Source organism: Vulpes vulpes, chromosome 11 (assembly GCF_048418805.1).
Source record: "Vulpes vulpes isolate BD-2025 chromosome 11, VulVul3, whole genome shotgun sequence".
Classification (NCBI taxonomy): Eukaryota; Metazoa; Chordata; class Mammalia; order Carnivora; family Canidae; genus Vulpes; species Vulpes vulpes.
In genome coordinates, this window is record NC_132790.1 from 61,460,898 (window position 1) to 61,477,662 (window position 16,765).

A 16,765-nucleotide genomic window follows, 5' to 3' on the forward strand; every position below is an offset into this window, starting at 1 on the left:
TTAACAGTGCTCTGTTCATTTGCAATGACTATAGATGAGCAAATAAAAAGAACCAGGTTGTTTGAAGGCCACTTCCACCTACCAGCTTTACAAGTTTGGGTTAAACACTAACTATAATGTTTACTGAGGGGATCTTGGAATTATTTATTAAACCATACTAGACAAGCTAAACACTTAACTGGCTCAACTTGGGATAAAAGATACCATTTATCAGAATGATGAATACTACAGACTAAACCAGAGTCTGGGGAATCATTCTTGGCTCTGCTACTATGACTCCTGGCAAAGTATCAAAACAGCTTGGTTTCAACTTGAGCTTCTGCATCTAGTCAAGCCAGGATACTACCATTTGATGTATATCTCTTGCAATTTTACCAGGATTTTAAATATAGCAATGAACTCAGTTTGGCTGTGTGCTTTCACATAATCTAAGTACCAGCAGACTCATTTAGTTAAATGAAATACATATGTGTGGGCACCTAATACTCAACAAAAAAAAAAGTACTCAAACCCACATTCCCTTCCTTTCTTACAGCATGACACAAAGTAAATCCAGGTTATAGTTTGGGGCAAATTGACTTTTTCAATGATCATACTGATTATACTTCTAGTCCCCAAAAACCGTCTTGCAATTCCATGTTACTGGTCATAAAAGGAAGTGAGAGAATTTGTGTGTTGTACATGTATGTCTATGTGTGTACCTGTGCGTATACAAACACGTGTATGTGTGTGTGCATGTTTGCCTAAAATCTTAATCCATTGTCCATAGCAAGTTAATGCATCCTATTGAGTGTAGGCTGGAGTGCCATCCCAACACTGGAAAGATGGCACACTGCTGGGCTGGTCCAAGAGTGCCTGTAGGCAAACGATCTCCATCAGGAGACTTCCCCAAATGGGGCCTGGCTAGTCTTTCCTTTGTCCTTTCTTGCTTTCCTTTCAGATTGTGTGATCACTGGGAGGGTGCCTAGGTGGCTCAGTCAATTAAAAGTTTGGCTGTTGGGCAGCCTGGGTGGCTCAGTAGTTTAGTGCCGCCTTCAGCCCAGGGCATGATCTTGGAGACCTGGGATCAAGTCCCATGTCAGGCTCCCTGCATGGAGCCTGCTTCTACCTCTGCCTGTGTCTCTGTCTCTGTCTCTCTCTCTGTGTCTCGCATGAATAAATAAGTAAAATCTTAAAAAAAAAAATTCTACTTCTTAAAAAAAAAAAAAAGTTTGGCTGTTGATCTTAGCTCAGGTCCTGACCTCAGGGTTCTGAGTTCAAGCGCTGCATTGCGTGGAGCCTACTTTAAAAAAAAAAAAAAAAAAAAAAAGTTTACAGATTGTGTGATCACATTATGTGTCCTTGACATTGGTCACCCCAATGACATTGGTTGGTCACACCCAAGATGGCTTATCTGGTAGTCACTACAAAATCATATGTTCTTCAAAAATAAAGACAGATTAGAGGAAGATCAGAGGAGAGAGAGAAGGGGAAGTATGACATGGTGTAGGGGTATTCAAGGCACAGCAGAGGCCCTGTACCTGTAGAGCCAGCCGGACAACACTGGATGTATAGGTCAGCATCCTGTGCAGAATATCAAGCAGGGAGAAGAGCAACGCAGCCGCTGTCTCATTGTTGTTCTTATTGTCCACATCCAAGCACAGTGTGGCAGTTTCAGTGAATAAGTCACAAACGTGACGGACCAGTCCTAAGGGTAAAAAAGGAGAAGGGTACAACATGCTTCATAAATTACAAAATAATGTGTCTCAGAAACCCAATGGGGCAGGCGTATGTGTTCTACGTTGTGTAAACTCGAAGCAGTCCTTCCATTGCACTCATAGCAGATAGCCCCAGGCATGGTTTTTAAAAAGGCAGGTTTCCAGGTCTCACTCCCAGAGCCTGCTCAGGAGCCTGAGATGTGTTAAATAAGCTCCCCAAGTGATTTGATGTGAGGGTTCCCCAAATTACACATTGAGAAACACGATCCTACGTGAACAGGCTTCACAAGAAGAGAGTGCTCCCGGGCACCAGAAGGAAACATGTTGCATAGGAACATCCTGTCCCCAGGTTCTCTGAAGGTACAGTTCTTCATGATGTGGATCAGGCTTTACAGGAGAACCCAGGAGACCCAAGGATCTATAAGTTATTGGGTCACTCCAAGAGGAGAAAGCAATGAAGTGTATTTTTTTCCACATGCATTCCAAAAAAAAAAAAAAACTGAAATGAAGATCAACTATGATTTTAATAAATTTGACATTTGGAAATTTCTAGATTCTATCATTTTGTCCCTGCAAACCTCATACTAAGTTAATAGTGCAGGTGGTCTTCAACTTTTAGTTTGATGTAGTGTATCCCAAAAAAATGCATTTTCACAAGTAGAGGCATTGTTGCTTCCACTTGAATTGACATTTTTATTGATATTATTATGTAGCATTACTCTTTGAATTCACAAAAATGATTCAGATATAAATGTGGTGAAAATACAGCACACAGTGTTATAAACCAAAAATGGTGAACAGGACCTTTGGCATCAGTAGATCATCTGAATGTTCTAGAAAATTAAATCTTCAAAAATAACTATTTTACACAGCAGATGGTGGGGGGAAGCATGGTGAGGAGCTATACTGTAAGGTGGACTTTACTGGTCCTGCAATCCATTTGTCCCTAGTTTTCAGATGATCAATTGGATGAAAACTCTGCCAAGCACATCCATCCAAGCTTTGGTATCTCTTCCAAACAAGGCCATTGTCATTTCCAGGAAAGCAATTTAGTTCTCCTAGACAAATGCAGAGTAATTCTTAGATTTCAAAAGTAATTAATTTTGTCACTGAAGGCAGAAAGAAACCAAAATTATAGAGGCCTCATACAACATTGCACTCCTTGTGACAAGGGCTGGTACAAGTCACAAAGCTGAGGATAAATATATTTGAAGAGAAGGCAGAATTAACTATGGGCAAAATTTCTTTATCAATGACAAAGTTTTGAGGTGTTTTTTTTTTTAAGATTATTTATTTGACAGAGAGAGAGAGAGAGAGCATAAGCAGAGAGAGCAGCAGAGGGAGAGGGAGAAGCAGACTCCTGCTGAGCAGGGAGCCTGACATGAGGCTTGATCCCAGGACCCTGGGATCATGACCTGAGCCGAAGGCAGATGCTTAACACACTGAGCCAGCCAGGTGCCCCTCGATGACAAGGTTTGTTTGCACATATCATCAATGACACACAGTATAGAAAAGCAATTATTATGACATGCACATGACACCAGAAGGCATTCTCCTCTGAGGTAGGCAGCATCACTCACTTGCGTGCCATGAATCGGCACACTGGTATTCATGAGCTGCAGGTAGGGCAAAAGGGCTATAAAGCACAGTGTTTGGTAAATACATGTTGCAGGAAGTTTTCCTTTGAGGGTTTATGATTACTTTGTGACACATCACGTAGATGGTCAAAGGTGCAGAGGGTGAGTACTGGGGAAGTGTAGCTATGTGAACAGCAGAGAAGGATGTGGCTTTTCCGAAGGAGAGGTGGACACCTGGACATCCAGCTACCTGCTGCTTGATTCAGACCAAACAGCTGGTGAGCAACAGTGAGCCATCTTCCTAATCTTCATGCAGGCTTCAAGGAAAGAGTGCAAACAATGACTGCAATCGAACCCCCACTGGGATGGAAAGTCTTTCTGGTCTGCTATGTGGAGCAGCAGGCAACAATTGCCAAGCTCTGACTTTACACACTCAAGTCACCAGCTGTCAGGGAAGGTGCTCATAGGAGATTACAAATGAAGCATGACATGAAGTATTTCTCCACAGCAGTGATAATGCCAGCAAGCTCATTAGTATGATGTCAAGTGGTCTATTCTCAGCCATATATTCAGTGCTCTTTATGGCCAGAACTTTCACTTCAGGGTCAAAATATATGTTTTTCTCATTTAAACTTTTTATTATGGAGACGAAGACAGACACATGATGGTTTTGTAAAAGGAATCCCCATCACCTTCCTCAATAATTATCAATAGTTTTGCTCATCTTAGTTTAATCTATCTCCACTTTTTTTTCTTATGATTTTAAAGCAAATACCAGACATAATCTTATTTTTCCTGTAAATACTTCTGTATAGTCAGCAGATAAACATTCTTTTTTAAAAAAAACATTATTACCACTTAATAAAATGAAATTTATTTACTATGGGTGATACCCAGCCTATGTTCAAAACTCAACTGTCTCAAAATTGTCTTTTTTAGGATTAGTTTGCTGAAATCAGGATACAAACCAGGTCCACACATTTCATTTGGTTGCAGACCTTAAGTCTCCTTTAATGTCTAACAGTCTTTCCCCTGCCTGCAATTTTCATGCCATTTATTTTTGGAGAAGTTAGATCATTTTTTCCTGTAGATATTCTTGTGGTTCCTCCATCCCTGTATTTCCTGTAAAATGGTAATTGTAGTGACCAGAGACTCCATTTAATTCTGGCTCAATTATTTTGGCAATAAGACTTGGGGCTGGGTCTCTGCATGTCCTGTTGCATCATATCTGGAAGGATACACTGTCTAGTTGTTCCACACTTAACAATGTTAAAATTGATCAAGTTCAGGAGTTGTTAGCCTAACCCATTCATTATAAAGTTTCCCATCAAATGTTACCTACTAATGACCACTGTCTGGTCCCATCATTTCATTAGACAACGGTTATATAGTAAGTTTCTAATTCTATCATTCCTTCTGTATTTTTTCAGCTGGTTTTCTTCTATAAAGAATCTTCTTGGGGTGCCTCAGTGGCTCAGTCCATTAAGCATCTACCGTTGGCTCAGGTCATGATCCTGGGGTCCTAGGATGAGCCTACATCACTTGGTGGGGGGGATCCCTGCTCAACAGGGAATCTGCTTCTCCCTTTCCCTCTGCCCCACCCCCAGCTACTGAGCCCTTAAATTCACTGGTGCACCCTCTCTCTCTCTTTCAGAGAAAGAAAGAATCTTCTTTTATCAATGGTTTGGGTATCATAAAATATGGTTTGTAAAGGAAAGACAAGATATATGTTTGATAAACGTTTCTTTGTTATCATTTACCAGTTTTCAGAACCATGATTTTGGAGTATTAGCAATTACCAAATGTGACAAATGGGGGAGTGAATGGGGAAGCGAGAAAATACCAAAAAGTTACTAAATTAGTTCATTTTGTAACATCATTGTGAATACAGTGGATTTTTAAAGAACACATTTTATGGATTTCAATGGATTCAATCTTTTTTTTTAATGTTCAACTTATTTCCATCTTTGGCTATTAACAGCCCCTTGAAAATGTCCTAGCCTTTGCTATAATATGACCCAATTTCATCTCAAGAATTCCTGCCTCAAAGATATTAAATAAAATGAATTAAAAAGCTTTATGAAGAGTTTAAAAAATAAAAAATTCCTGTCTCAGACTGGGCATTAGCTACTTCTTCAAAAATCCTGGTTTGTTTTAAGAAGAAACTGTATTTAGAAACCATAGTCTGAGGACCAGGGATGCTCATTGCTACTATGTCATTGATTCAGTAGATAGAGATAAGAAGTATACATCCAAAAAAAAAAAAAAAAGAAGAAGAAGTATACATCCATAAAAGAAAAACAATGACTTCATACAAATACTTCCAGTTTCAGAGTCCAGAAATGGGCCCACACTTACATGGGTCACACAAATTTCAACAAGTGAATTCTTTACAAAAACATTCTTTTCAAAAAAAGGGGGTGGAAAAACTGAGTATCCATACGGGGAGAAGGATTCTTGACTACTACATCATATGATTTGCAAAATTAATTTCACATGAATCACAGATCTGCACACAAGAATTAAAACTGTAAAGTTCTAGAATAAGATAAAGAAAAGATCTTTTTAACTATGAGGCAGGCAAAATTTCTAAGGTCTCAAAAAGTACGGATCATTTAAAAATGAATAAGTTAAACTTCATCACAAAATTATTTACAACATAGATATCTAATAAAGAACTTATATCCAGAATACAGTTCATATAATTCAATAATAAAAAGATAATCAATTTTAAAGATGGGTAAAAGACTTAAACAGTTTGCTAAAGATGTTGGTCAATAAGCACATACAAAATGTTTCACATCATTAGTCACAAACAAAATGCAAATTAAAATCACAAGATACCACTACACACAAACAGGAATAATTAATAATGAAGAAAGCTGACAACACCAAATGTTGGTAAGGATGTGGAGTGACCAGTACTCATCCATTGCTGATAAGAAATAGTTGCAGTTTTTATTAATTTAAATAAACAGCATATTACCTAGCAATTCCACTCCTAGGTTTTTACCCAAGTGAAAACCTATATCCACTGAAAGACTCATTAGACCTTTGTTCAAAATAGCCCCAAACTAGAGTATAGCCTAAGTGTCAATAGGAGAATGGTTGAACACATTAAAATATATTCATACAATGGAATACTAGTCAACAGTAAAAAGAAATGAGCCACTGAATCCCACAAGGACATGGATGAATCTCAAAAAGGATGTTGAGAGATAAACACTACAAACAGGTATATAAACACAATGGTATGAATATATTTACATAAGGTTCTGAAAAAAACCTTTTTTTTTTTTTCCAGAAAAAAAACCTGAGATCAGAACAGTAGTTGGCTCTAGGGAAGGGAGAAGATAGAACCTTCTAAGGTGATGGAAATCTTGCATACTCTGACACAGCAGTCTGTGTGGGATGACAGCATTTACTGAGCATTGCTCTATGTCTGGCAATGGGCCTCTACTTGGCTTTTTACATATTTTAAAAAAAATTTTAAAGATTTATTTATTTATTTATTCATGAGAGAGACAGAGAGAGAGAGAGAGAGAGAGAGAGAGAGGCAGAGACATAGGCAGAGGGAGAAGCAGGCTCCATGTAGGGAGCCTGACTTGGGAATTGATACTGGGACTCCAGGACCGCTCCGTGGGCCAAAGGCAGGCACTAAACCACTGAGGCATCCAGGGATCCCCAAGCTTTTTACATTTAATACCTCACCTGAATTCTATAACAGATCTGTTAGGCAGATGCTAATATCTCCATTTTATATAAGCGAAAAACAAAACAAAACAAAAAAAACTCCAGAACAGGTACTCAAATAACAAATTCAAGGTCACAGAGTTAAGTACAAGTTACAGAAGTGATTTGAATCCATGTATAACTCCAGAGTCCATATACTTTTGTCCATATACTTAGACTCTTAGACCAACCAGTGGGGAACTGAGACCAAAAGACCAATGAGTCTGAGACTGTGACCATGCCATAACCAAGTGGTGGTGGGGAGCAAGGAGGAAGGCAGACACATCACTAAAGAAGTGTGATTTGTTATTTGGTGGCAACAGTGGAATGGAGCCAGAAAGGGTAAGGAATAGGAGAACTGTGTCAGCACTGGAAGACATGGGGAGTGAGTTTTCTAGGCACTGTAAATTAGCTTTTAAGACATGATGAGTCTGTGATAACATCTGAAAGCCAATGCCCAGAGGCAGCTGGAGATTAAAAACTAGAAACTGGATGGTAGTTGAGACTGGAAAAACAGAAACTGAAGACAACCAGAGAGAGTGGAAGAGTTCCCGGAGGACAGTCAAGACAGACAAGCAAGATGAGCAGCACTGAGCAAATCCCAGACAGTGGCAGGGCTTATAGAGGAAAGGAAGGAAAAGGTGCTCATAGTGAAATCATCCTGATAGTATCATCATCATGTCATAGAGAAAAAGGAATGATGAAAATTTAAAAAGAAAAAACTGTCAAGGCTGTTTAATTGCCACAGTTCATAACCCTGAAGAAAGTTCACTGACTGGGTCATTTCCAGGCAATTCATGCCAGTCTTTGGTAATCCTTTGGCCTGAAGTCAAACTTCAAGTTACTGGATCTTTCTTGGTGCACTTTCCCCATAAACCCTGTACGCTTTGACATGTTTGCTTCCACACTGCGTCCAGAATTTCCCCAAGAGGGAGTTAGGGAATACTGCTTCTTGGAAGGAAGGACTTGAATCTGCATTCACATAGGCTGACAACATAAAGCTACCCACATTCACTAGGGAAAAAAGTGAGGGGCCACTGCTTCTCCCCTCATCTTACCCCAGGGGACTCAAGGATGGGATTGTGAATATTGGCAAAGCTCTGTGAATAAGCTGAAACACAACACATTCTACTAAAGTGGAGGAATAAATCTAAGGAGGCAAATGGAGGGAAAGGAAGTTAACATTCCCCTATTTGTTCTTTTATTCTCCACAGAGAAGTGTTAGTCAAGAGAAAGATACCCTCACCTCCGAGAGAGAGAGAGAGAGAGAGAGAGAGAGAGAGAGAGAGAGAGTCAGTCAAGTTCAAGGACATTGCCAGGGCTGAATTCTTCACAGTGAAAATTCCCCCAAGGATTCAACTGTCAGTGGGCATGAGTGTATGGCTCTTTCCACTCTACTCTTCCACTGAAAAGACTGGTATACAGCATAGTCAGAGGCCTCCATCCCTGGAAAAGGCATGGGCATTCCTTTCATTGTTTGGGTTTTCTTTTTTTTTCCTCTCTCCCTTCTCTCATCCAGACCCAGTCTGAGATTTAGTAGTTACCTGTGGCTTAAGTCAGCTCTGTTCCAGAGCCCTGGGCAAATGTACAGCCCTTGCTGTGTCTCCTGCCTCTGTTGGCACAAGCTGGTACACATCTGTGTGAAGCAAATAGGGAGGTTCTCCTGCTTGAGTGTTAAGATGCAAGACTGATATTTCAATACTAAGGCAAATACAAAGGGAAAGACACAGCCTACTTTGTTTCTAGTAGGGGGACCTAATATAGGAAGTAAGGCTAAACCCAGCCTTTTATGGAGACCAGCACAATAAAGAAGATGTCTGTGCCTTGCTTGCCTATGAGCTCCCTCAGAGATGCTGTACAAAGGCATCTGAAATGGTGCCTTAGCATTTCGCAGTCCTCTGGTCAAATGCCACCATAAGAACTTAATACTCCATCCTAACACTTCCAAAAGAAATCAGAATTCATTAAGCCACAGAACCCAAGAATTACTTTGCATTAATTACACCCAACTCATCAAAAATAAAATCCAAGAATTATTTTGTATTAATTATAAGCAAATCTCTAAAGGAGTCATCCCCATGAGTTATTTTCAAGTGTTTAATGTTCTGGGAATATTAATGTGCATGAGCTATTCCCAGCTCCTCCGGTCATTGTGTCCTGATTATATTATTACTTCTTCAAAATCTGTTAGAGTGTTAACATGAGAGCACACTTTGAAACTCCAAGCTTTTGAAAGCAATTTCTATTTCTATCATTACTGATTCGAACACAACATTCTAAATCCAAACATAACCTCCCCAAACTGAGGCTTCCTTGTGGATAATTTTATATTTGCATCATAAAACATGTGGCCACTTCCCCTTTAGTGAACCTGGTTCACTAAAGTCACCCTGAACAGACAATCTGGAAGAGGAGTATAAAAGATAAAAGTATCTGTGAAATTTGATGTGGGAAATTCATTCTTTCCCAAATTGATCACTGCTATACCCCAAATGCAGAATCACAACAAATCAGTTGAGTTAAAAGTCTACTTTTAAACAGAAAAAACATGCAGGGTGAACATGGTAATGCCCATCTTGGACACACTGGCAGGGTAAATGGAGTCGTCCGTGAATTGTAGGGTTGGGAGCATCCAAGCATACAAAACCTGTTCTGGCTGAAGCAGCCACCCACACCCATACAGACATGACCCCAAATGACCCCGTTTCTCAGGCTCAACACTTATGAACCATTTGAGTGTGGGTTTTTGCCTCTGTTATTCCAGTCCCTTCCTAAGAGACCCTATGTGTCCACATTGTGCCCCGGTCTCCATTCCCCTGTGCATTTGTGGCCCCAATTCTGCATGCCCTCCTGGAGCTTTGGCTTCACCCTATATTTCAAACCTTCACCCTCACACCCTGCCCAGGCACCAGGGCCAGACTCCCAAACTGGCCAGCTTTCCTCAGTCAGGAGAGGGATGCTGAACAAGTTTCACTTGATGCATAGGATATACCAATTCATGAAATGAAGTAACCCGCCAAACCCAAAAACTGACAGTACTTCATGGTCGGAGGCTGGCATTTCTCAAATATGCCAGAGGCTAATGTTTTATTTTTATTTTTTTAAAGATTTTATTTATTTATTCATGACAGACACACAGAGAGAGGCAGAGACACAGGCAGAGGGAGGAGCAGGCTCCATGCAGGGAGCCCAAAGTAGGACTCGGGACTCAATCTGGGGACTCCAGGATCACACCCTGGGCTGAAAGCAGGTGCTAAACCACTGGGCCACTGGGGCTGCCCGAGGCTAAATGTTTTAATTAAAAATCTCTCCCTGGGGATCCCTGGGTGGCGCAGCGGTTTGGCGCCTGCCTTTGGCCCAGGGCGCGATCCTGGAGACCCGGGATCGAATCCCACATCGGGCTCCCGGTGCATGGAGCTTGCTTCTCCCTCTGCCTATGTCTCTGCCTCTCTCTCTCTCTCTCTCTCTCTCTCTGTGACTATCATAAATAAATAAAAATTAAAAAAAAAAATCTCTCCCTGCCCCCATGGAGTCCCACGTCCAGCTCCGGCATGGAGCCTGCTTCTCCCTCTGCCTGTGTCTCTGCCTCTCCCTGTGTCTCTCATGAATAAATAGATTAAATCTTAAAAAAAAAAAAAATCTCCCTGCCCCCCACCCGCTGAAAGGACACTCTATATGAGAGTATCTTTAAAACAATCTTGCCCCAGCTCCCCTGAACCCACAGTGTTCCCTGGACCCCCAAGATTCAAACAGAATGGGTCTAGCACTTAACTCCACAGAGGAGAACACCATATTGAATTATTCCAAGTATATGATTTATTCTGGTCACCTTCCCAGGAGACTATAATGCCCTTTTCTGTTTGAGGCAGAGAATCACTGCATTTTAGCAACATGGAAACCTACTTCTATATCCCCTGCTCTATGCATACTTGGGAGGTAAAAGTTTTGGATAGAATAAGCTCAATTACAAAATCACTGAAAAGAGAAGTTTAACACTTGAAGGATTTATGCACTGAAGATAAAGTAGCTTAGAACTAATTTGCACAAACATAACTGGAGCCATTTTTGAAAGGGAGAACACAAAAAAATAGAAGTGGATGCTAATTTCATATCCAATACTTAAGATCCAATGCTGTTTATGACTAGTTCAAAAGTAAATTTTATTAACTTTCCAATTTCTACCAGGAAATCGAAGGTATAACAAACGATTGATCATATGTGTACAATGCTCAGGAAAGTGCTGGAAGAGAGTAGGGTGGAAGAGCAGCAAAGGAAACATTCTCAGGAAGAAGTATGACCCCTCTCAGCAGTAATACACTCTGGGATCTGCCCCAAAAGTGTGGAAAGCTTTGTCCAGTGGAATTTTGACTTCAGTATAGCACTTGCTGAAGTATGAATGGGCTTTTATGAGCTGGGCCCTGAGCTAGAGCATATCCTCTGGAGTTTGACATACCACATCTTCCCTCCTTCCTTTTTTCCTTCTCTGTGGTCTATCTGAGATAATAGGTAAACATTCAAGAAAGAACATGCATCATTCCTTCAATCCCAAGTTCATTTGCAATATGCTGAGCATTTGCAATGTAAATTTTATAGAGCTCAATAAGGAAGGAATGAGAAAAAAACCTCAAGAAATGGGCCCTTCCCTTCAGGGCCCATAGGAAGATAGCCATGTGTGAAACAGATAATGGAATAAAACGACAGCTTGGCGCTATCAGGCAGTGGGAGTGATGATCCAATTCACACTTGTCATTTTGTCTTATACTCTGTAAAAATGCAATTAATTATTTGTATGTAAAAAGTATGACACAGACAATATAAATATCCTTGACATCCTATTTCCTCAAAACTCATCATACATAAGGGTTTGCTATAGAGGGCATACGAAACACATGCAAATACAAACATACATATATGCGTGGAATGTAGTCTATAGCTTGCTATTTTTCACTGAAGAATGTATCAGAAACTTCTATATCTTACCACAGTATACATATATAGTGTTAACTTGTTCTTTCAAGGGAACTGTCCCTTTTTAAGATGAAATTCCATGATACAGCTAACAATCCCAAGAAGGAGGGCTAAAGTTCAGGCACCCCTTGGTTATTGTGTAGCATTCTCTCTACACAAAGTGACTGTCCCCAGCCACAACCAGCTGTTTCATTCCTCTGGAGTTCCAGAAATGGGGGGGCAGCAAAGGCAAGTTCCTCTCTAAGGAAAACATTGAAACATTTGAAACAGGGAGTGGCAGTGGCAATGCCTCATTTCAAGGACCAATGAGCAAGAACACTAGGCTGTAGTGAGGGTGGAAAGGAAAATGATGCGAGAGGAAGAGAAACTTGGGGAGACCCAGAGGCTCTGAGTGTCATATTTGGGCCCTTGGTTCCAGCTGTCTCTGGGGGCCAGGAATTAATCTTGGGCTGAGTTCCATCAGACATGCTCTCACTGGTAAGACTTTTTTTTTTTTTTTTTTACATAGCTATCTGAATTTCTGATACACATAGGTAAAATTCCTAACCAGCTCAAGGAACTGTGAGTTCTAATTGTGTTTTTAAATCTTCTTTTTGTGTGGCAGAGTATCAGTCTCCCAGGTGTCAAATTTCAAGTTCCTTATCTTCAAAAGCACCATGCTTTCTTGACTCCATGCATTATCCACTTCCCTCACCTTCCCTTTCGTTCCATCTTTTTTTTTTTTTTTTCCCCCAGAGTCAAGGTCTTCCTGCAGTTCCAGGTCACCTTCTTATCTCCAGAGGCAACTAGTTTCACTCTTTTACCTACTTATCATTTCCCTGCATTTCTCTAGATAATGCACACTTGTATTTTTTGAGTTGTAGGCATTATCTGTTGACTTACTCCTATGCAGGGAGGACGATGTAGCTCTTTCCCCATGCCCTACCTCACATGTAAACAGTTCCCACTCCTTATCCCTCCACTATAGGCATCTCTACCAATCAGATTGACAGTAATTACATTGTTATGACTGTATAAACACTATTCCCAATTAAGTCCCATGGAAAACTATGATTATTTTTTCTTTCCTGGGCAACTTCATGTTTTCTCTAGAGTTAATAACTTTGAAGACTTGATTCATTTTAATGGTGCTTTGGGAGTGTGGTAGGATGAATAATGCCCCCTCCCCAAAGATATCCATATCCCAATTCCTAGAAACTGTGACTGTCACTTTATATGGCAAAGGGAACTTCACAAATGTGATGTGATTAAGGATCTTGAGATAGATTACCCTGGATGATCCAAAGGGGTCCAATGTAATCACAAGAGTTCCTTTTGGAGTGAAGCAGGAGGTCAGAGTGAACAGGAGATGTAAACACAAAAGTATGAGGCTAGAGTGACACCGGGCCGAGAGGCAAAGGACTCGGGCAGCAGCTTGGGTTTCCAAGGCAAGGAAACAGAGAAGCCTCCAGAAGGAAAGAGGCCTGCCAACATCTGGACTTTAGACTCCTGACCCCCAGAACTGTACCAGAATACACTTGGGTGTTGTTATAAGCCACTAAACTTGTGGCTTTGTTATGACATAAATAAGAAGCCAAATACAGGGCAGCCCGGGTGGCTCAGTGGTTTAGCGCCACCTTCAGTCCGGGGCATGATCCTGGAGACCTGGGATCGAGTCCCGAGTCGGGCTACCTGTATGGAGCCTGCTCCTCTCTCTGCCTATGTCTCTGCCCCCCCTCTCTCTCTGTCTCTCATGAACAAATAAATAAAATCTTTAGAAGAAAAAAAAAAGAAGAAGCCAAATACAAGCAGGAAGTAGAAGTAATTCCCTGTGTGGAGCCTCCATCCTGACCCAGAAGGCCTTAGCCACTTCCTGATGCTGAGATGCACTTTCGAGTCCATCTCAGCTGAGGGACCAAGAACTTAGAAAACCCCAGTCGGATGATATGGGAGACGCTCTGTATTCACTACCTTGTTCTATGGGAAAAATCTATGCAGTGACTCATTTTGGGTTGGCCATAAATAGGGAAGGAAACTATATCATTCAAATTATAGCACAGGAAACTCCTTGGACGGGAGCCACATGTCTCAGCACTATCAGAACCTAACAGGATGACTGTGGTCAACTCACTTCATTCTCCTGAGCCTTAATCCCCTTGTTAGAAAATAAAAGAAGGAGCACTCTGTGGTATTGGAGGTTTCTCTTAGCTGTAATGTTTTACAAGTCAGAATGTGGCAAATGAATATAATATTCATTTACTCTAAACCTATTAAAACTCCACAGGGAAAACACTTTCCACATACTATCAATAAAGATACAAGATAACAATCCGGTACTATTTATAAATCAATACTCTAGAGCTTAAAATGAGATATTAGAATAAGCCATGCAGAGAAACAGCGATAATAGTAAACACCTATATTGCTCTTACCACGTGCCTAGTACTATTTTAACTGCTTTAACAGCTATCTAACCAAAAGTCCCTTGACTCCATTTTACAGAAGATGAAACTGAAGTTTGGAAAGGATGAGTAACTTTGCCACAGCCATCTGGCTCCAGTCTATGTTATTACTCACTCTGCAAGACTGCATTTTTGTAACTGAAATGACTGCAAATGGAAAAGGAGGAAAAGAAGGACTATCTGTGAAGTTTATTTTGTGAATACAAAACAAAATACAGGGGCACCTGGGTGGCACAGTAGGTTGAATATCTGGTTCTTGGTTTTGGCTCAGGTTGTGATTTCCGAGTCTTGAGATGAAGGCCCACATTGGCTCCCGCATCAGCGGAGAGTCTGCTTAAGACTCTCTCCCCCTCTTCCTCTACCCCTCCTCCATGCATGCAGGAGCACGTGCACACACACACACACACACACACACACACACACACTCTCTCTCTCTCTCTCAATAAGTAAATAAATAAATCTTTTTAAAAATACAAAAAAATGGGCAGCCCAGGTGGCTCAGCGGCTTGGCGCCACCTTCAGCCCAGGGCCTGATCCTGGAGACCCGGGATCGAGTCCGACGTCAGGCTCCCAACATGAAGCCTGCTTCTCCCTCTGCCTGTGTCTCTGCCTCTCTCTCTCTCTCTCTCCCTGTGTCTCTCATGAATGAATAAATAAAATCTTTTAAAAAATACAAAAAAAAAAAACCCCAACAGGTTTTAAAAAGATGTAATTAGGAACAGATAAGGCTAAGAAAGGAGGGGGGAGGGCAGCATATACCAAGTGGAATCTCTCACACCACTAGAGAAATATAAAGGGCTAAAAAATAAGTAATCAAGTAGAAGGGACAGAAAATTGCCACACTGTGCCTTGAAAATAGATCTGCTTTGTTAAAAGTCTTATTTTGCAAAAGTTATTTTAGCATTTGTACACAGCAGGTCTGTTATCCCATGACAATCTTCTACTTCAGTTACATCTTTCTGCATTAGTTAATTAACAGGTGCCACTCACACAGTGAGCCCATCAAGCTGCTGCTTCAGGAGACATGGAGCAATATTAGATATTCAACACCAGTGCTGTCAAGTAAATGACAACAATCAGCAGGGAATGCATTTCACTTTCAGTCTTCTGGTGGAGAAAATAAATATTAGTTAGGAAGAATTTGATATGTACCTTCTACATATCAAGTTTCTGAAAAAAATTTGAAGTCATATTGGAAATCAATTCAAGCTATAAAGGAACTTATAAATGCTCACTTAAATATGAATCTAAAAAATGAAGCCTGCAGAAATAACCATAGAGGAAAATAAATGAAGAAACATGGTTTAAAAAGCTGAAGAGCATTAAAAAAAAAAAAACAGAAGAGCATAACACTCATTCTTTACCTCCTTGCACTTGACTTTCTGATGGCTCTTATCACATCTAATCTTTCAGAAATGCTGCCATCTTTTTTTGGCTTATAGGATGCCCTACTCTTCTAGGTTTCCTCCCCGCCCATTCCTTCTCAGTTTCCTGGAGCACTTTTCTCCAAAACCCCACAATCAAGTGTACTTATCTGATAAATGTCTGTGTTCCCTACTAGACCATAAATCCTACAAGACCAGAAAACATATCTGTTTGGGTTATTCCTATCTTATCTAAGCCTAGCACAGACTGTGGCTCATAGCAGGTTCTTGAGAAACATGTATTGAGTAGCTAACATTACATGACCAAAGAAGGGCTCATTCTAGAAATTCACAGCTGATTAATCCTTAGAAAACCCACTATGGGAAATCATACTTAACAGTGTATGGAAATAAACAAAGATCACCCAAAGGAGAACAAGTGGAGGCTATTCAAAGCTTGCTATAGCAAGGGAGTCAGCTACTACCACTTGCATTTGGCAGAGACTCAAAGGCAGGCAGAGGACTTGGAAAGCTTTATAGTAAAAAGACAGGAAGGCTTTGGGTATGCACTGATTCAAGATTGTTGGTATGGGAAAGCTGGAAGCAGGTTGACTAGAAGTAGGGCATGTTATATTATTGGTTTAGGGAGCAGATTTGGCTTCCTGGGCTAGGTGCTACAGAGACTGGGAGTTAGTCATATATGACTAACTGGCCATTTCCATAAAGCCTCTCAGTAGTGGAGGCATACCCACTAAGGCCAGGAACTGGAAAAGGATGCTCACTCCCAATCTTCATTCAAAATTCTGTTGGCTATTTAGCCAAGGCAATGATATTTAACTACTCTGATAGTTAATAGGCTTCTCTAAAAGCCTACTGAGGGAGAGGATCAATGAGATTTGAAATTATTAAGAAAATGAAGCAGAACTATACATATTGACATATACATATGTTTATCACATCAAATATGGTAAACTAAGAGGAAATAC

The 16,765-nt window shown here is 40.6% G+C and overlaps 1 protein-coding gene across 2 annotated transcripts in view; it reads right to left on the minus strand.

Annotated features, from left to right (window-relative positions):
• Positions 1-16,765, minus strand: part of ULK4 (unc-51 like kinase 4) — a 589,543-nt gene that overhangs the window by 182,812 nt on the left and 389,966 nt on the right. For both annotated transcript variants that reach the window (XM_026000954.2, XM_072726539.1), the window contains exon 33: positions 1,521-1,687. In XM_026000954.2, the coding sequence (XP_025856739.1) occupies positions 1,521-1,687 (167 nt within the window). The remainder of the gene's footprint in view (positions 1-1,520; positions 1,688-16,765) is intronic.